Here is a 21,858-nt window from a genome sequence, read left to right on the forward strand (position 1 = left end):
CACACAATGGAATATTAGTCAGCTATAAAAAATAATGATCTATCATTTGCAGCAAAATGGATGGACCTGTAGGGCATTATGTTAAGTGTAATAAGTCAAACACAAAAAGACAAAACTACATGCTTTCTCTCATATGTGGATGCTAAAAAGTTAATCTGAATGTAAAATAGTGATTATTAGAGACTGGGAGGTGTGGAAAGGAGGGAATACAGAGGGAGGTCAGATAATAGGTTACCAAAACACAGATAGAAGGAATAAGTTCTAGCACAGTGGGTGACTCTAGTTTGCAATGTCTTAGTGTATGTTTTATGAATAACCAGAAGGAGTTGAAAAGTTGTTATCTCTATATGGCATATTCTTATATAGATGGATCTGTTCCTGACTGATCTATTTCCATGAATCTGCCATTCTATTCTGGTTCTAGTAGCATGCTCCTAGTTATTTTCTATTAATAACTCACTTTAATATCTGATAGACAAAAATCTCCCTTCTCTCCTTATCATCATCCTTTTTCTTCCTGACCATCTTTCCAAACTTTCAAAACTCTGCAATCAATTTGTCAAATGTCCCCAAAATCATCTCATTTCAGTGTTTGTGATTATATTATACTTTATTTGAATATAATGGATACCTTTAAAGATTTTCAGAAAAGTAATGTTTATATCAATATTTTAAGTCTTATGAAATGTTTTAAGGTCTTGTATGTTTTCTATTTTATTCTGAGTTATACTATACATTTTGTCTGCTACCAAAAAGGCACACCTCCTGTATCATCATGTATGTAACCAAGAAATGCATTACAAACCTTCCTCCATCTTATCTGCACAATTGTGGTCATTTCAGCAGTAATTAACCTTCTTAACCGTCCTTATCCCTAACCCCACATTTCTATCTTATTCACATGAATATCATGAGATAGATTAAATGCCTTACAGAAGTCTAAATCTGGTATTTCTACCGTATTTGAAGCCCCTTTCCTATTATTCTGGTAACTTTGTCATAGAAAAAAAGGTTAATTTGCTTGAACACAACTTGTTATTAATACATCTATCCCAGGTCTAATGATAGTCACTCACTGTTCCAGGCACTTACAAATCATCCCCATACACTTTAAGTTTACTTGTGGTTGACAAGTATACATTGCTTCTACAACCAAGGGTTGCCAATTAAAGAAATGAAAAGTTGGTGTGGGATAGTTTCGATACTTCAGAGAGATAAATGGTTCTAAAAGATTCAAGTCACTTTAATAATCCTAGTTTGACTCCTAGAATGTTTATACTGACAAAGTCCATTTAACACCTCATTACAATTGATAAAGTATTACCTTTGCTCCACAGTCTGCTCCTTTCTGAATGCAAAATCCAATGAAACTTGGGTCTGCTACTTTCACTAGTATGTTGTCTACACAATAGACATGAATGCTCCAAATGCCTCTTTGCTCCATATCTTCCACAATATTCTGAGCTGCAAGAGCTCGATACAGACCACCATTTCCATCTGGAAAATAAAATAATCCAGTAATAGTACACCAGAACCCATTATGAGGGTGACCCTGAAAACTGTTTAATGCTTCTAAACTGAGATGGAGTTCTCTGAGAAACACAGTTTCACATTACAAAGCCAAGAAAACTAAATATCCGTAAGAAAGTGTTCAGGTATCAGAAAGTTCTGTAATATGATTTTAAAGGCTATTTAGCATGAGTCCACATAAAACAACATTAATATAGGACAAGACAACTCCAAAGACCATGTTTATTTTTTACCCAACCTCTTGTAATAATTTAATCTATAATATATTGTGTAATATAAAATTATTTATCAAGCAATGATTTTACATTTCAAATTTTATTGATATTTATATGGTTCAAATTAGCTCTATATTTATAGCCCCAACACTGACAATTTCACCTATCTCAAAATAAAAGCATATGAGTATTTTATGCCAAACCATTGTTCAGCAACCAGATTCAGATGAAGGTCTATGGTGGCAAACTAAATAAAAGCAAAAGCCTATTCCTCCCCTATGTATTTTTTAGTGCTGATTTAATATTTCTTCCACAGACACTGCTTAAATGATGAGAAAAATTAGACAACTTCCCAAGATAGCTTATTAGTAAACTCTTCCATCAATTCAAAAGAATTAAGATTTTTTTAAAAGGAATTACGAGGAAATAAAAGCCTGTATCTGGAGAGCACCACTGTTAATATTATTGTTTATTCCCTTTCAGTCTTTCTTCTAAGTACAGATTCACATAGATATGACTATCAATAGGTTTACTGTCATAATTGAGATCATACTCAGGGTCACTGTGACACAAGCAACACACTGCCCAGTGTTAGTGGACACCATTAGCAAACTACTCCCTGCACATACTACCTACAAAGCAGTGCCCCTAATCACACATTGTATACAGTTCTGTATTTGCATTCTCTTAACCTATTGAAATGATTTTCCTTTATCATTTAAAGTCTCTAAACAATTATATTGATACTATTTAAGAACCTGTGTCCCAGCACAATTAAAAAATAAGAATCTGTTTTTTATAAACTGTAATTTAGCCTCTGAGTTACTTATTATTTTTCCTTTTTATAGTGTTAAGGATTGAACACAGGGCCTTGCACATGCTAGGCAAGCTATCACTGAGCTAGAAGCCCAGCCAAGCCTCTCAACCAACAGATGTCTTCTAATTTTTCGCTACAATAAATGTAGCCATGGACACTGCTGTATTTATAAAATACTGAGTGAAGAGAATGAATATCCTGAATACTGCCAAAGTGCTCTCTAGGACAGACATCAACAAATATTTTTCATCTTTTTAAATCATTGCCAACTTGCAAAATACTGATTTTTTTTAAACATTCAAATCACCATATTAAAAAGAAAACCAAAATTTATTTATATTATCATTTATAGTCCCATTAAATAAGGATGATTACAAACCTGGAGCCATAGAGACTTTATTTTTCTCTTCCAAAATAATTTTCCCATCAAAACTCATAGCAGGCAGCATTCCCTGCTGAAAAAAGATCACATTCTCCTTTTTCAAACCAAAGTACTTGTGCTTTGTGAAGAACTCCTTCGTAGATTCCATTGTCCTACCACTGGTCATGATATACCTTACAAGAGACAAGTAGAAGATTTCCTAAGTAATACTGTTATGTGAATTAGGGAAAATAAAGTGTTGTCTATTTCCTAAGCTAAATTAACTCTATGAGAACACTTGCTTATGCTGATATCCTTTATCTTTTTCCTGGATAAGATGAGCCTGCTACTCAAGAATATTTTCCAGCAATTTTATCAATCCTTATTATAAGATAAATCTACCTAACAATATTGAACATACTTCCTACTGCAGAGAACCTATAACTGGCCTAACTAAACATTTAGAACTTATGAAAAATTATTCTAAATTAATTTCTACCCTAAATAAACAGAGAGAAGGTAACTGTAATACAGTATGATGATCTCTTGTGGGGGTTTTTTTAATTAAAATTTGAAATGGAATCTAGGCTCTGTTCCAGTTATAGGCTTCTGCTGTCGCAAAAATTCAACTTATGCTAGCAGGGAAAACAGAAAAAGATCCTATTTAGACCCACAATTAGAAACCACAGTACTTTTTGGCTTTACTAGAATATAAACTACACATAAGTAGGAATTTTTGTGTGTTATGGTTAATGATTAATACTCAGCACCTAGGAGCAGGCACTCAGTTAATAGGCATTGAATGAATAAATGAAGAAAATGGTATTATTTTCCTACCATGGTAGATATGTTTAACAATTCATTCTAGATATTTTAAGTTCCGGGTACAAAAATATCAGGGCGTGATTTTGAAAATGACAAAAGAGGTGGCTAAACTGCTCTGTATAAGAAAAGAACAAAATTCTGACTTGTGAAGAGACAGGAGAAAAAGAAGAAAATCCAACATAATAGTAGGAGGGAATTCTGGCTGCTTAGAATGCAGATGTCTCTCTAAAACCCCCACAGGAATCAAGATGGGGGCGGGGGGGGTGGGGGGAATAGTTCACAGCAGGCTAGTATGTGTATTGAAAAAACTAGAAAAGCTGGGGGAAATTAAAAATCTTCAAAGAAATCAGAGTTGCAGAAACAACATGGATTGCAATTAATGTCCCAGACAGGGAGAGTCTTCCAAAGGGGGAATTAAGGATACCCAGCTGCCTTGTCCTTGTCTTGAGGGTATTTTCTGAGTTGGGATACAGGCTAGTGGCAGAGAATCTGCGCTTGGACCAGAGCTGCAGCTGGGGGACAAAGAAGCCAGCAGAACATTTGTTGGTCACAAGGGACTGAAACAACAAGATTAGGGACCTGATGTAAGACATGCAGCTGGTTTCCCCTTCAACCATGCTAACTTCCAAAACTGCTCTGGAAAGTAATTAAAGAGCGAAAACAAAGTCTTCTAAAAAGCTCAGAATTTCCTGTAATCTCTTGGGGCTTAGAAGACAAACAATGACCAAGGTAGAGACCCTGAGAATACAGCATACCAGTACAGGATGAGTACACAAGTTTGGCCCATAGCAGAGAAATCAACATAGTGCTCATCTGAGCTGTGTGTGGAAGAAATGGGGGAGGAAGAGGTGAGAACAGGATAACCTGGTACTTAAGGACAGGAGTTGCTAGACTGAGAAAGCCCACTGGGTACCCAGAGCAGTGGCAGATAACACACACATACCATCATGAAATTTCAGGTACTAGAAATAAGAAGGAACCCTAACTTTTCAGAGAGGAGAAAAAAAGAAAAAGATTAGGAATCAGAACGGCACTAGACATCAACCTTAATGCTACAAAAAAAACCAAAAAACAGAGCAATGCCTTCAAATTTCAGAAAGAAATTTTCAATTAGAAATTCTATAACTAGACAAACAAACATCAACCAGTATAAAGTTTCTAGACTGAGAGTCCACTGAGCAACTAAAGGCACTCCTACTGTATAAAGTCAGAGGTGAGTATATTTCCTCTGAAATTTTAAGGGCATTGAGGTGAGCTATCTATAATATACATTGCTTTCAACACATATAGTAAACTACACCTCCTAAGAAAAGCAGAAGTAATATTAAATGTGACTCCTTATAAAGTTTATATGATTTTGAACTTAGAAAACAATAGATGTTCAGACACCCCCATAAGACATATCTTACCATGGGATGATGCATTTGTTGCCATAATATTTTTCAGCCAATTGCTGTAGCTTCAGGATACGTTCTGCTTGAATCTGAAAAAGTGTCTTATGGGATGGCAAACCAACATCATACATTCCCTTAGGATATGCAACTCCGAGTCTTGTCCCCTGCCCACCAGCTAGAAGAAGAACTGCTACTTTGTTCTGAGAAATCTGGAAAAGTCCTAGAAAAGAAAACACTAGTATCACAAAACCTCTATAATTCAACAAACATACAAAGGTATTAGCCAAGACTCCCTCCATCTGCATGACGCAAGGAGAATAAGAAATCTACACAGTCGTGAATATCTTATTAATTAAAACATTTTTTATTATTTAAACAATTATACTTAGAAATTCAACCAAATAAGAAAAAAATGAATAAAATATTTTTTTCTGAAAGCACTAGGAAGCAAGAAACAACAGATGGTATAAAGGTTTTTACAAAAAATTAGTTTTTATGTGGCAAGTTAAGAAAAAGGACAAAAGATGATACCAAGGTTTCAAGATAATATGATCCTACTACATTACCTATAGTTTATAATCAATAACCATGCAAATATACGAGGCAAGCTAGTAGTTGTAAAGAAATGTAAGGAAAATATAAAGAAACCTTCAGTTAGGAAATGGTATAGTAAAACTGTTAAGAATACAGGTTATGAAGTTAGGACACCTGGTTTGAAACACAACACAACTGAATAAGCTTAGGGAATTGTTCACAAGGGGTATTAGGAGTCTTGGAGTGTGTTGGAAATGTTTTATATCTTGATTAGAGTGGTAGTTATATAAGCATATACATGTTAAAACATAAAATTATGCATTTTATTGTATTTAATTGTACCTTAATAAAATTTGTAAAAATTCCTTTTTAAAAAATGGGCAAGCTAAGCACTGGTGGCTCACATTTGTAATTCTAGCTACTTGGGAGGCTTAGATTGGAACAATTATGGTTGGAGGCCAGCCTGTGAAATCCCATCTCCAAAATAACCAGAGCAAAATGCACTACAGATATGGCTCCAGCAGTCTTTGAAAGTGTAAAACCCCAAATTCAAACCCAGTCCCACAAAAAATGTTTTATTTAAATGAGCCATCTAGAACAGCTCAGAAGAAAGGGAGATTTAAGACTTTTCACTACTGATTTAGTTCTTATGTCTGGAACATGTTGGTTTTCACCAGTTGGCTATTTAGCTGTAAGTAGTAATCAAACATAATGCTTGAACAAAAATGTTATTCTTTGAACCAAAATAAATTCAAGATGGATTAAGATCCAAATGCAAGCAAATGAAACTATAAAAGCTACTGAAAGACTGAGGTTCTCAGCTTAGATTTAAAAAAATAACACAGAAAACTTGCCATATCTCATTTCTCTAAGACCCATTTTATCACTCAGAGGTGGACACTCTCAGCATCAAAAGACAGAGAAGTTGTGGGGGAAAAAGCCATTTGGAAATTGGATCTCTGCAAACAAGAAAAAGTATAAAATGTAAGATGAGATTAAAGCAATCATTGATAGTTTTGACCTAGCTTTCTGAATTTCCTACTTTCATTAAACTCACAACTGTAGGTCAAGCCAGAGGAGGCAGTGGTGGGAAGAGGCACTATGACATTCAGCCCTCCATATCCTTGGCTCTGCATCCATAGGTTTAAAGCAGTATGGATCAAAAATATTCGAAAGAAAAAAATTATGTATGTACTGAACATGTACTATTTTTCTTGTCTATTCCCTAAATAGTATAGTGTAAGAACTATTTACCTAGCAAGTACGTTGCATTTGGTGTTATATTTTAAATAATCTCTAGATTATTTATATGGGAGGACTGTGTAGGTTATATGCAAAATGTATGTCACTTTGTATAAGCATCCACAGATTTTGATATCCAAGGGGGATTCTAGAAAGAATCCAAGAATACCAAGGGATAGTGTATTATTTTAAAATCTTAGGTAGCATGGGCTTATCTAATTTACCAACTTTGTGCTTCGTATTTTTTATATGTTAGGTTTTCTTAAAGATAACAGCTTAGTACAATGAGAACTTATGCACCAAATCCATTATAAAATCAGAGCTGTCCCTACTCCTGATTCTATAATTTTTCTTCATTAGTATGTAACTATAGTTCAAGGACATTATTCAGCAACTATTCTAGACATTTTTCAATCTGAAAAATTAAACAGCACATTATATGTTTCCATTATTTTCATCTTTAGTCTGAAGTTGACCTTAAACTACCTAAGATTTAATTTTCTCTTTCTTCCCTGACAGTACTGTACCTATAACTATACACACAGCATTTAACTATACCTTATTAGAATTTAAAATAAGAAAAAAAATCAAGGGTAACTCCAAAGTAAGAGATAGGTATAATCTTCTCCATTTTATTACTTATTTATTGGCAGTACTGGGGCTTGAACTCAGGGCCTCACGCTTGTTAGGCAGACGCTATATCGCCTGAGCCACTCACTCCACCAGACCTGTTTTGTGTTGGGTATTTTCTAGATAGGTCTCGCAAACTATTTGCCAGGGCTGACTTCAAACAGCAATCCTCCTGATCTCTGCCTAAGTAGCTAGGATTACAGGCATGAGCCACTGGCGCCAGGCAATTTTCTCCATTTTTGAGATGACAGGGTCAAGGAAGTTAGGAGTCTTACCCAGGGTCACAGAGATAGCAAATGTAAATCAGGACTAGAACCTGGCTCTAGGGCCTATTCACCACACACTACACTGTCTCCAGCAGTCTCTTACCACAACCAAATCCTTAACAGATATGTTACAGAACCATAATTTTTAGATGTGTATACTTCCTCTTTGTTGCCCTTTCTTCTTTTCCACTGAATTTACGAGAGGTTATTCTGTAAAGGACAAGTTTGCTGCAAAATGAATTTTGGACCATGTTAGAATTGCAAATAGAGAAATAACTGTCTGGACATTCAAGAAATATTAAGTATCAAGGAATCAGAAATATTTCTGAGCATCTTTTTTTTAAAGCTCCAGATACATATTCTGGACACAGGCTTTTCTTCTTTTTGTACTATACATTCTGTTCACATGGTACATATGTTCTAAGTAGCTTTGTGTTCATGTGGCTCCTGCCATGCCCCCTAACATTTTACTTTTACTCTCAGTCCAAAAGTAATTATTACCCCACTACCTTACCTAAAAGAGGTAAACACTACACTCCTCAGACAGCGCCATGCCTCAGCACCTGCTTGCCTGATGTTATCAATACCAATTCACGACTTCCATCGGTTCCAACCAGTTATCAAAATATCCCCATAAACCTTCCTTTTCCTTGGATCAGTTCCCTAAACTACTGCCTCTTTCCAATTTTCTAATTTTTTTCAGTTTTGTCAACCAGAAGCTCACAGTGACCCTATTCTTTATTCAAATAAATAGCATGCATTTGTTTCTTAAACCTGGCTTGCCATACTTTCTCTGTTTCTTCCTTCTATCTGTAGACCTTATAACCAATCTGGTCACCACTTCTTAGAAATGGCATTAAAATTATGTCTGCCAGTGTATATTTCCGGTATAATATCCATTTACATCTCAACTCCATCTAATTACAACTACTATAATGAGTTATAAAAAATCGATATTCATTTGTGATTTTAAAAAATGTTCTTGAATTAACTTCCTCCTGCTTAAGCACATTACTTATGGACAGACAGGGAAAAACAAGAGGAAATAAAGTATTCCCCAGAGAACTAAAGCAAAGCAATTCAATAACAAATGTAGCTACAGCTGTTCTGCACAGTGTCAGATTGTGGGTACACTGTCTGAAGCAGTCATCTACTTCAGCTGTGTTATTTCAGTAAGGCTGCATACTTATCAAAAGGGTATAATTCTAAAATTAGTATGTGTTTTATAATGACAGATAAAATACTGCTTGAAATTAAGCAAGTAAAATTCAGTAAGCTTTTTGGTTATATGACAATGATATATTATTCCAAACATTAAGTATCGTAACATGAAGTTCATGTGGGCACCACTGCACCTACTGGAAAAACGTTGATTACACATGGGAAATTATTAATTCCTATCCTAGAACTTCTGCAGAAAGAAGAAAAAACCTAAGAATTATGTCACTATCATTGTTTTTATATCTCTATTATAGAATACAAGCATTAATAACTTTTGTGTTTATTAATTAAGACCCAATCAGAGGTTAAAAAAAAATTCAAACTAGAGTGAGACATTTCCAGGGCTATAGAACAAGTCCAAGAGACTCTGAGAACTTTTCCTGATAACATTTACAAGAAACAGAGACGAGTTTACAGTGGCTTGAAAGAGGCCAACCGCTTCCTGGGTAACTCCTGCTTGGACTAGTTCCTCCTGTACACTTTAACTTAGACATGTCTAAAACAAGGAAGGTAGAACAGGTAATTTTGAAACAGAGCACACCAGAACTTTCATTTAAATTGTCAGCACTCCAAGACAAGCAGAGTAGCATCAACTGACTATTCAACTAGTGAAATTAAGTAAACTAGATAACTAGTCTAGTTAATCATTTAACTAGTCTATAATCATTTGTTACAGCTGTTTCCCCAAAATGTTAAGCAAAAAGAGCAGACTAACAGGGAAATCTCTATCTGAATTCATTTTCAAAACTAAAGGATTACTGTGAATTTCACTAGCCATAATAATGGCATTGTGATTAGTTAGAAGAAAATGACCTATCTTTAGAGATGTATATTGAACTGTCAGAGGGCAAAAATAGCATGACTGGGATTCATCTTAAAATATATAAGAAAACAGGAAAGAAAAATAGAGATAGATGAAGCAAAAGTAGCAAAAAGTTGATAATTTTAATATAAGTGGCATATGTGGGAGTTCACTATATCATACTTATCTCTAAATATGTTTCAAAATATGCTTGAAATTTTTCATAATAAATTCTTGAGTAACGGATGCCTTCAATATCCCACTCTCACCAATAGATAGATCATCCAAGCCCCTCTCCAAAAAAAAATCAACAAAGAAACTTCAGAATTAAACAAATGGACTTCACAGACACTTACATAATATTCCACCCAACAGTCACAGAATACATATTATTCTCAGCACCCCACAGCCTTTCTCCAAAATAAATCATATTTTAGGACATAAAGCAAGTCTTAACATATACAAGAAAACTGAAACTTTAAAAATGCTTTAGTAGATACAAAATTGTACACAAACCACAGCCTCAATGTTTATATGTATATGTATGTATAAAGAGAAATATTACAAAATATTACTAATGATTATTTATCTCTGTATTGTAGTATGGCAGAGATTTTTATTTTTCATAATTTTTAGTATTTTCCAATTACTCTAAAGCAAGTATATATTACTTTTAAATAAAACAAATCTACTAAAAATATCACTACACTGGATTCAGAAAATGTAGAGGAAATAATGTTATGAAAACATTTTTGCTGGGCAATCCGTTTACTTTTTAACCACACTGTTGTATTATAAAGAAGCACCATTGTGATTTGTAGGAAAATGTCTCCTAGACAAAAAAAAAAGGGGGGGGGGCAGGGAAGCTGGTGGCAGAGTGGCTCAAGTGGAAGAGCACTTGCCTAGCAAGCATGAGGCCCTAAATTCAAATGCCAGTACCACCAAAAAAAAGAAAAGAAAACAAAATACTAAATAGTAACTTTTATAAAATAAAGCTAGGAGATTAATTTACATTCACATAAGCACACATTTGTTTTAACAAAGTATGAGGTTTTTAATTAAGCAACCCTACTTTCCCAGTGTATCTTTAGTAAAACAACATTCTCATCAAAGCTTTTATTTACTTCAAGATCTCAACTTTGTAAAATAAAGAATTTCCAGTTGCTCTTCTCCATTCCATTGTCTACATCTGGTCATAAAACATTACTAATTAAATTAAAGCAAGATCTCTCTTCAATAATGAGATCACATATGTAGTCATCCTCAGAAATACAGGATTTTCCATCCTAGGTTTAAAATGTCCATTATCATCTCAATAACCACCACACATTTTGAAGTTACTACACAGTCTTTTTCCCCAACCTGAAGAAAACAAAATTGTTCCTGATACAGTTACCAGTATCTTCCCACTATGTGAAATGTAATGCTATAAACTACACAATGACTATCTCTTCCCTTTGATAACTTACTGCAGAAAATTTATTTTTTTATGAATTTGCAAACACAAGGGTTTTTTTGGCCAAATAAAAAAGATATAAAGTCAGTAGCAAAGTCTCCTTCTCCACCCCTACTGTTTAAGCCACAAATAAATACGGTTGCCTTGAGACTAATCCAAAAGGAAGTTTGCTTTGCACCTTCTTATACTATACTTGTCTCTAATCATTACAGATTATAATTTAAATGAAAAGCCATAAACAGACTAGTTCTACAGATTCCAACAAAAAAGTCTATAATTCAGATTGTAGAGATCCTGGTTGTTGGTTATAGCTACTACACAAGGTCAAAGTTCTGACTTTCTGTAAGAGTTAATACTAAGACTTCCTCTCAAAACCCTAAGGAGAAATGTGAGCAACCGGGATACCTCAAGGTAAAGACAGTCCTGTGTGACTCTTGGTTTGGAGTCATATCCTTTTTGAAATCCAAGGAAGGAGGAAAGGATTAGTGAATCCAAAGCCATATGATATCACCAAAACTCTCCATTCAAAGATTCATCTGGAAGTCATTCTCTTGCATTTTAGGACAGCCCTCTCCTAGGTAAGAAGGTAGGTTAGCCACTACCAAGCATTTTAGATATGACAAGCACCTACCTGAACATCCAATTATTTTCAAGCTGCTTTTTAAACTCCAAATCCTTTTAAATAAAACTTCAGGTAAAGATCGAAGTCACAAAATAGAAAAAAGTGGAATGCTCTTGTAGTGGGAAGAGGAAGAGGTTAGAGAGCTACCCACTTAGAATCTGCTTCCCCACTGAAACCTCTAGGGCTCTTTAGAACACAGTTTGAAATCAGTAAATTTGGGAGTCTAGAAAAATGTATAGAAAGGTATACAAAAGTTAATAATGTCAGTCATCTTCCTTTTTGAGAATGTTGAAGAGTAGAAGACAAAATGAAAATAGCCATGGTACGGTCAAAATATAGACATAAAATTATTATAATTATGATATTATCACACATCTAGAATGTAAGCATGTATACAACCAAGAACTGGGTGATAATATGAGCAAATAAAAACAAATTTGGTGAGGTTACAGGCAATTTATTTTTATATTAGTTTCTGTAATACAATAATGTCTTTTAAAAAGGACAGAAAATTATTAATCTGCTCATTCACAGTTGAGGAAGTGGAGGTCCAGATTTGACAAGTACCATGGAAAAACACTCAAGGGCTTTGGCTACAATATTTAGTATATCTTTTATTTACAGAGGAGTAGTAGATTATAAAAACCATAGCTCTCAAAAAGCTACAGTTGAGCTATTTTGCTAATCTCAAAAGCACAAATTAGTACTGGATATGAGAACAGATTTTACTATATGCTTTAGAATAAAAATCTTTGGGGCAATTCAATAAACATTACTGATCAACTTAACAACTGCAAAATTCTCTTCTAAATGCTACCTTACACCCACAGACAACTAAGAGTCAAGCTGCTCTCTTCAAGTGTTTACAATGTAATGAAGAAGATAAAAATAAACTCTCACTATAAAGTGTGATGCAATAAAAGTATGATCAACTAATTCCAACTTGGGACACTAAAGAAAAGATGAGGAAGCAAATAACAGGTATAGTGAGCCTTAAAAGAATGAGTGTAGGTTCCATAAGTTGCAGAGTCACTGCACTGCACAGCTCCAAGATGTAACCCTATAAGATGACCCAGCTAGGGTAGAAAGGGCAAAGGCCAGATTAAGCTAAGGATAAAGCTGAGCAAAGACAGAAAAGGCATAATATAACTTTCAGGGAAAGGTGAATAGTTTGGTTCAGCGAAAAATATGTAGGGCAATAAGAATGGGAAGAAATATGGGAGGAAACAAGATTGGAAAAACAGGTAAGAGCCAGGTTAAAGCAAGTTTTCAGATTAAGCCATCTTAAACTGAAATACTTAATTCATGCTAGGACATTTCATGAAAAGAAATCTAGCTGAAGTATGGAAATTGAGGACAGAATGAGACTGGAGGCAAATTAAGACTAAAATGAGAACAGTCTTGAACTAGGCATCAGAAATGAGAACAGAATGTAACCCAGCAATGAGAGAGCTATCTTACAAAGTCAATTTCTAAAGGGCCTCCAGGGTAGCATCAGAGTCAAGTATTAGTCACAGCTACGTCAACTATTTTATTATATCCCATAATAACCTTTATAGCAAATAGGAACATGCTCAATACCTTCACTTTCCCAGGCCTGGAGCTGATCTTGATCCCTCGTAGCACTGCCCAACACCTCTCGAGGGACAGGTTCCATTCGTGCATCCACTTTCTCTTGGTGAGAGGACTGGTTAAATCCTTCAATGGCCTTTTGGAAAAAGCAGTTCAGTTCCTCGAAGTTCATAGCCTGGAGCTCTGCATAAAGTTCTACCTGCTGGGCTTCTTCCAGCTCATTCCAGAACTGGAGTAGGTGTTCTTGCCCAGCTTTGGACAACCTGAGTTTGAGGTCATTAACATTCATTGTGATCTAGTAGCCAAGTTTTGTGAAAACAGGGGTAGGACTTCTGCAGCTGTGAACCTAAAAGAGAAAAGAAATAGCAGGCCAAAGTCCAACCTACAAACATAAGGGGTTTTTTTCTGCTAAATTAAGTACAGTCATGTATCACATAATTATGGTAAATGACAGACCACATATATGACAGTGGTCCCATAAGACTGTATTGCCATGGGCTAGAGGCATGACTCCAGTGATGGAGCACCTGCTTTGTAAGCACATAGCCCTGACCTCAAACCCCAGTACCACCAGAGGAAAAAAAAAAAAAAAGAGAGAGAGAGAGAGATTGTATTGCCTGGTGATAATTGTACCCCTCTTAATTTCTGTAAGTATATTCTATGATGTTTGTACAGTGATAAAATAGCCTAACACATTTCTCAGAATATATCCCCTTCAATAAGCTATACATGACTATGCATTTAAAAAAGCTTGATGTTAAAGAATAAACTTTTGCCTTTCTGACCTCAACATTTGTAAGAGATTAGACTTGTAAAATAAAACTAGCATTATGTCCCAGGCTCTGTATGAAGTACTTTATTACTTGGTCTCATTTAATTTTCAACAACTCTACAGCACTGGTACAACTGTTATCACTAGTTATTACAGTTGAGGAGACTGAGGCATGGAGAAGCTAAGAATTGGCCAGTTGGTGGAGTGACATGGACCCAGGTAATTTGATACCAGGGCTTACCCTCTTCACTACTTTTGCTGCCTCAGTACTATTCCTCTATCCACTAGGCTACCATTTAATATTTCAACTGTCATTTTATCTTTAATGATAAAAATAACTGTTGTGGTATTCAGAATACTGCAATATTCAGGAATGAAGGACCACCTACAGTCATGAAAAATACATTTCAACAGCAACATCTGCAGAGAAGAATAAAAACATTTGCTATCTCTTCTCACTCACTAAGAACTTGGACCCTAATCAAAGAGATAAACAATAGACACTTAAGAATCAGTAACTAAAACAATGCTATTCACATAGCTGGGGTACTCTGTGATCACAAAGCAAAATGTTAAAAACTACATAGTACTATAAAATTAGGAAATATTTAATCTACTCACTTAAATAGATGAATGCAAAAGGAAACAGGTATCAAAGAAACAACCCACTCTTGTCTCATGTAAGAGTGGGAGTAATAGAGACAGTAGTTCAGAACCCAATTGTAGAGTTTATTGGGTCACTTCCCCATGTCAGGTTCCTTATCTGTAAAATGTGATTAATAGTAGTATCTACCTGGTCACAATCATTAAACATCAAGCACCATTTACAAACTCGGGTCAAGAGAACCCACACCTCTGTGTACTCTGAGGCTGTAGTAATAACAGCACCTAAAACCTTTAAAACAAGAGAAGGCAAGTGCAAGTTTGCCCATCTGCAGATGTGATGCCGAAAGTCAAAACAGAAGCTGCCCCAAGAAGATGGTAGACACCCTGGACACCCAGTCCACCTGCCCCCTTCTGCAACCATGAGAAGTCTTGTGATGTGAAAACATGCCACACCACCAGAGTTATCTCTTGTACAGTCTGCCTAGAGGAATTCCAGATACCCATGACATATCTGTCAGATTTTGGAATCAAACAGAACTGACTCTTATTGTCTTTACAACCTGGACCAAGTTACAAATACTTTCATCCTTGGCATCTTCATCTGCAAAATGAGAATAAAATTTTCCTCACAAAGTTCAGAGGCATAACTTTAAAAATCCTTACAAACAATGAGAAAATGAGGCTCAAAGAAGCAATCTGCCTCAGGCTACATACCTAGTAGAAAAACAGGAATTTTAACTCAGATCTAAGTGACTCTAAAGCCTATGCTCTTTCTACATTTCTCATAAAGGCAGAGGGAATACTAAGAATCCAATGCAAGATCTTATTTAAAAGACAAGCAGTACAGCTTGGTGGAAAACAGCATTAGGTTCTGGAGTCAGACTGGCTGGGTTCATATCTCAGTGCCACCATATTCCAAGTTTGTGATATTGAGCTATTTACTCAACCTTTCTCTACCTCAATTTTCACATCTGTAAAATGGGGATAAAAGATAGTGTTTATCCGAGCATGGTGGTGAATGCCTGTAATCTCAGCACTTGGGAGGCTGAGGCAGGAGGATTGAGAGTTTGAGAGTCCTCTACACTACATAGCAAGACCCTGTCTGGACTACATAGCAAAAGTTTGTCTTAAAAAAAAAAAAAAAGTACTTACAACTAAGGTGAAGAGCTAATGAGTTAGTATAATAAAAGTTTAAAGCAGTGCCTAGCACACAGAGACTCTCTATAAATGCTGTTAGCTACTATAAGTGAAATCTGCACTCCAGAGCACTGAGTCACAGCTTTCTGAACATGAGGAAAGCTACTATTTGAGTTAGGGCTTAGAGGATGAAAAGAAGTTTCCCAAGAATACAAGAAAAGAAAATCCAGTCAGGTCAGTGGAACAATATGAAAAATGGATCCAAGGCTGGGAATGAACAGCTGAAATTTTGTCAATGCTGCTTCAGTCATTCATCTCTTAGCAAAGGGGCTATGTTCTGAGAATCATACCATTAGATGATTTCATCATTGTGTGAACACCATAGAGGAGTGCACTTAATAAAGACAGTGTAGGTCAACCACTTGCTTCTTGATGCAACCAAGAGACACAATAAATACAAAATGAGGCTACTACCAGCATAACATGTATAATATACATATTATAATATGTATAGCATACATATTACTGCTTCACAGTAAATTTTGGGGGGGCAGTACTAGGGTTTGAATTCAGGGCCTCGTGCTTGCTAGGCCAGTGCTCTACTAATTGAGCCATGCCCCGGGCCCATTTTGCTTGAGTAATTTTTCATATAGGGTCTGGTGTTTAAGCCCAGGATGTTGATCCTCCTATTTACACTTCCCACGTAGCTGGGAAACAGGACCGTGCCACCACACCCAACTACTGGCTGAGATGAGATGTCGTGAACTTTTTGCGGAGGCTGGCCGGGATCCTCCTAATCTTCACCTGATCCCCACCTCCTCAGTAGCTAGGATTACAGGCCTAAGCCAATGCACCCAACCCACAGTAAACTTATTAACAAGTAGAACTGCACTCCAAAACACTAGCAAATAGTACAATAAATACAGAAATCAGTAATAGTCGTTTGCTGTTATCAATTCTTATGCATTATACATGCGCTATTCTTTTACTGTACTGTCAGGGTAGTAGGTTTGTTTATTAAGCCAGCATCTCCAATGTAGTAACCTACACTGCAAGGACAATGATGTCATTAAGCAACAGGAACTTTCCTGTTGGTATATTCCATCTGTTGCTGGATGAGACACTGTTATGCATACATGAATGCTGCTCTCCTCTTTTATGTGAACGGGTTACTCTTAGAAGTTATGTACAAATATATGTTAACTATTTAAGAAGAATAGTTAATAACTTTCACGTGCCATTAATTCATTCACCAAATATTTATTGAGCACTTACTGTCCACCAAGCGGATCTGAGTAGGAGGGACACAATGAGGAATGGAATAATGTACATGCCCACATTCCAGCGTAGGACATAAAATGTCAGGTAGCACTATGAGACAAGGTTACGAAGAAAAGTAGACGGCGGAAAGGGCTAAGGAACAACAGAGGTAATGATATTTGAGAAAGAAGCCAAGTCAGTAACATGGGAAAAAGCATTCTAAGCAGAGAACAGCAAGTGACAGCCTCTGGACAGGAATACGTTTGGTGTATTAAAGGAAGAGCAAAAAGACTGATTGATGCCACTGTAGCACGGTGCCTAAGGCGAAGAGTGATTGGGAGTAAGGCTGGAGAAAGGAGCAGAGACCAGATCAGGCTGGATCTTGTGTTCAAGGTAAAGACTTTGGGAGTTTGGTAAGGTGCTGGAAAATGTGGAGCAGGGATGTATCATGGTCTGATTTAGGTTTTAAAAGGATCTATCTGCTCTTGGTGCAGGCAGGGAGGAAGACTTATTGGGAAGGCAAAATAGAAGCAGTTAGGGTACAACTGTAGACTAGATGAGAGATGATGGTGGCTTAGAGTTGTAGTCAAAGTGGTCCAATTCAGAATTAGATAATGGATTGAATGTGGAGAAAGGTAAGAATCAAGCAAATCTCACTCCAAGTAATGGTCCAACTTATAGAAGATGGGGAAACACTAAGATAAGAGTATTTAGGATAGGATACATAAGTGTGGACACTGGAGAGAATACTTCAGTTTGGGTCAGTTCAATTTTATATGCATACTAGACAATGAAAAAAATGCTGATTTAGACAGAAAAACACAGGTTAGGATTCAGAGGTGATAATAGAGCTAAAGATAAAACTTACAAGATCATTAGCATACTTGTTATCTGAATAAGATCCCCTAGGGAGCATAGGTAGATACAAAAGCAAGAAATCAGGAGACTGAGCCTTAGACACTCACTAAGGTATTTTTATTAAGTTTCAAGAGAAGTAACTTTTTTATTCTTTTAAGAAAACATATCGGGCTGGTGGAGTGGCTCAAGTTGTAAAGTGTGAGGCCCTGAGTTCAAGCCCCAGTATCGCCAAAAAAGAAGAAAACATATATAAAAGACAGGTGAAGGGGATGGATTTATATTATTTTCCAAGGATGGCTTCCAGGGTCTCATTTATAGTATTTCTTCTGCCCAGACAAGGGAACATATTGTAGTGGGAAGATCAGTAGGAACAGGTAACCAAAGAATAGTAGGTCCTAGTTCTTGGTCCCTCCCCCATCATTTGGCCCTGTGCAAATACTTTCACTTCCCTGTGCATGTATTTCCTCATGAAGATAAGGCGAGCAACCTATTTCACATATCCTCAAGAGAGTAAAGAGTGAAAAGCATTCTGTCTGCTAAAAAGCATATACAACATAACATTTTAAGTTATAAATCAAACTTTTCCAAAAAAAAAAAATCATTAGATTCTCATCTGCCCTTGGATGCTTGAGAAAATAAATCCAAATAAAAAAGGCAACTCAAACTTTGATATCTGGGCCTGTAACATTGGCATCCTGCAAAGGTTTACAAGGTCACATGTGCTCATTAATATTATATAATATTCATAACATAACAACCATACTCGTTTTGGACAAGTATAATTTATCTATGATGTTTACTTGCGGCAGCTGTAACCCCCTCTTTATATCATGAATACAGTACTATATTTCCCTCTAATACTGGTAAAAGGTGTATGTGTAATGGTAAATAGCAATAAAGAAGAAAACTGAAGGAATTTTCATTCTGACAACAAAAATTGGAAAAAGTCGAAAATTTGTTCTATAAAGTCTGACAAAAACTTGGTATATGCCTATAGCCTAATGGATCTGCATCAAATGACAAATTTTGCAATAATACACCATTACCATCTTTATTAGAATGTAAATACCAGTATTACAGAAATCCAGTATTTTCTGGTCTCTCCTCTGCCCTTATCTCTGTATGCCCTCAAATGGATAAGTAAACCTCTTACAGCTTTTGAAAAATATTACTGAAATTGAGCCATAACACTAACTGAATCCTGTAAATGTTTGCCAGCAAAGCCTATGAAACCCCAGCTAAGTGAGCCAACTAATAGTGAAAGGAGACACAGCTGCCTTCAGTTTCCTGCAAACCCTAGGTCCGCACCCAGTGAATTTCACCTGAAAGTCCCTAAACTTTTGCACTACGTAATGACATACGCATATTTGTCATAATCACTACCCCCTGATTTCAGATTTCATGAATTGTGTACAAAGAGAGCACAGCATCAAGCCAAACTTGATTTAAAAAAAAAAAAATCTTCAAGAAGCCATCTGTTCAGCACATGTGTGCTCACATCCCTCTCTTCTGCCCGGTCAAATGAGGGGAAGCCAGAAATCTGAACCCTCTCCCACTGTCACATCCCACTGTCCTACTGTCGTTATCTCGCGCGGGTATCCCCTACCCTTGTTAGAGCACTCAATTCTTTCTCTTGCACGTTCAAGGCACACCCAACTCACTCCCACTTAACAGTTCCAACAACCACTTAACCCACTGGGGGGTCCCCCAAACCAAACGGCATAACTGTCCCCAGGCCGTGACCTGATAACCTCATAGCTCAAATCCCGCACCCAGGTGAGAGCCGACTGCCGGCCCCAACCGCACTGACAACACCCTCTGCCTCCAGACATTGCCCCCAAACCCCTCTCCCTAAGTCCCCCTGCATCTGGCGCGCCCCCACGCATCCCCGCCCCGCCACCCACCCAACAGCACCGGGCGGCCAGCCCACACACCCTCCGGCCGCGTCACGGAGGGCTGGGTGCGTCCGCGGGCGCCCGAGGTCGGACGCGTGTGTGCGCGCGGGCTCCGCGGCGTGGCCAGGCAGCCGGCGCTGTGCACGCTCCTGCGACGCGTGTCCACGTCTGCGCGCGTAGCGTGGAAACGTGTGTGTAACGGGGACCCATCCCCTCACGGGCTAAGCGCCCCTACCTCCCGCCGCGCGACGGCAACTCGGTCCGGCTCCGGCTCCGGCTCCCTGCACTCGGCCACTCATCTGCGTCCCGCGCCCGCTCGGAATATATAGGCTCATCCGGGGGGCTGGGGAGGGCCGGGTGCTGGAGCCCAAGGGAGCGCGGGCCCCGGCCACCCCGCCCCTCTCTCAGTGTTGACTGGCTGTGGGGAGGAGCGGAAGCCGGCCGCCCGGACACGTCAGCGCGGGAGCTATGCTGGTGCCAGAGGGGCGTGGGTGGGCGGTGCTTCTGCGCGCCACTCACTCTGCGGGCCAATGAGAAGGCCGAGAACCTGTCAGGCTGCGGCACCGCCTCCCCACGCTCTGGCGAGGGGCGGAGTTAGTTGCGTCCGCTGGCAGGGGCGAGGCTAGGACAGCGAAGGGATAAACCTGCGGAGGACCTCCTGGCAGCTCCTAGAACCTCTGACGCCCCCGGCTGGACCTAAGGATGTGAGCCCATGGTCCTTAGTCAGCCTCTGGGCCGGGCGGCGTCAGGGCACGCCCTGTCCAGCACGGAGTAGTTGAGCTGGCAATTGTGTCTGTAGATGGCGGATTCCTGAACATCCAAGGGAATGGCTGGGGAAAGGGCCACCCGCCTGGTGCGCCCTCTGACCTTGAGTTAGTTGTTTCCTCTCTTAATCTGCCAGATACCTAGGAGAACCCGGACTTCCTCTGTGCCGTGGTGTTTTGACTACCACGCGGGAGAAGCCAGGCCTCTTTCCTTTTGTGCAACCACACGTGAAAGAAGAAATGCAGGCAAAGGTATTAGATAACCCGACGTAGAGATATGCCAGCCAGTGAGAGTAAGCCCAGGGTCCAGTGAGCCGGGGACAGCTTAGTTTATCTCTGGGCACAAAGTCGGTGCTTGGACTGGTGACCTCCAGGGCTAATGTTCAACAGTCCTGTTACACAACCTTCTGCGGGTGTGCACAGTTTATGTAGTCACATGCAGGTAATATATTCAATACTGTTAGCGTAGAAGCTGTGTTTACATTTAAAATCGTGTTGCATTTTGCAGTTTGAGCAAGAAGTCCAATCTCAAAAATGCCTAGATTTAACATTGCCTCTATCAGAGACATTCAACATTTAGGTGCCTTTCTTCTATTGTAACATCTGGTAGATAGGCTTCCTGTTTTAGCATCTCGTTTTCAGTGTTTTCTTAACCTTGCATATTTATTTTTCATAAGGACTTCAGTATCAATATATCTAATTTATAGACTTATAATTTAGCAAGAAGTGTAATTTACAAATTAATAAGAAGTATTTTTCCACTTAATAAGTATCTTCTGTGGCTTTCAGGAGTTTTTACAACTTCCCAACACAAAAGAAATGCTTTAACCCACAAAGCATACAGCTCTGGAGGAAAAGGATTTAGGAAGGGTGTGATAGTCAACAGAGTAGTTTGCCAGTACCGTGTCACATGCCCTTTGGTATCCGGTCACAATGCCACGTCACCTGAGAAGCTGTAAATGCCACCAACAGTGCTGTTTATGTTGGCAGCTGTGCCTCCTTGGGACAAGAATAACGATATGGGACTGTTTCTCTGATTCTAAAACGCCCAGTTTTGAAAACAGGCTTAAATGAAGAGT

General features: G+C 38.0%; 1 protein-coding gene across 5 annotated transcripts in view; it reads right to left on the minus strand.

Annotated features, from left to right (window-relative positions):
- Uap1 (UDP-N-acetylglucosamine pyrophosphorylase 1) overlaps positions 1-20,979 on the minus strand; it is a 34,483-nt gene extending 13,504 nt beyond the window's left edge. For 2 of the 5 annotated variants that reach the window (XM_020170643.2, XM_020170641.2), the window contains exons 1-5: positions 20,251-20,455; positions 13,497-13,833; positions 5,158-5,362; positions 2,942-3,117; positions 1,325-1,497 (exon numbers count right to left, since the gene is read on the minus strand). In XM_020170643.2, the coding sequence (XP_020026232.1) occupies positions 1,325-1,497; positions 2,942-3,117; positions 5,158-5,362; positions 13,497-13,776 (834 nt within the window). In that variant the 5' untranslated portion in view covers positions 13,777-13,833; positions 20,251-20,455. Of the gene's footprint in view, positions 1-1,324; positions 1,498-2,941; positions 3,118-5,157; positions 5,363-13,496; positions 13,834-20,024; positions 20,044-20,250; positions 20,457-20,882 lie in introns of those variants that run through there. The other 3 variants (XM_074047628.1, XM_020170642.2, XM_074047629.1) reach the window with 3 other exon arrangements.
- Between the last annotated feature and the right edge of the window lie 879 nt (positions 20,980-21,858).

Source organism: Castor canadensis, chromosome 11 (genome assembly GCF_047511655.1).
Source record: "Castor canadensis chromosome 11, mCasCan1.hap1v2, whole genome shotgun sequence".
In the NCBI taxonomy this organism is placed as follows: Eukaryota; Metazoa; Chordata; class Mammalia; order Rodentia; family Castoridae; genus Castor; species Castor canadensis.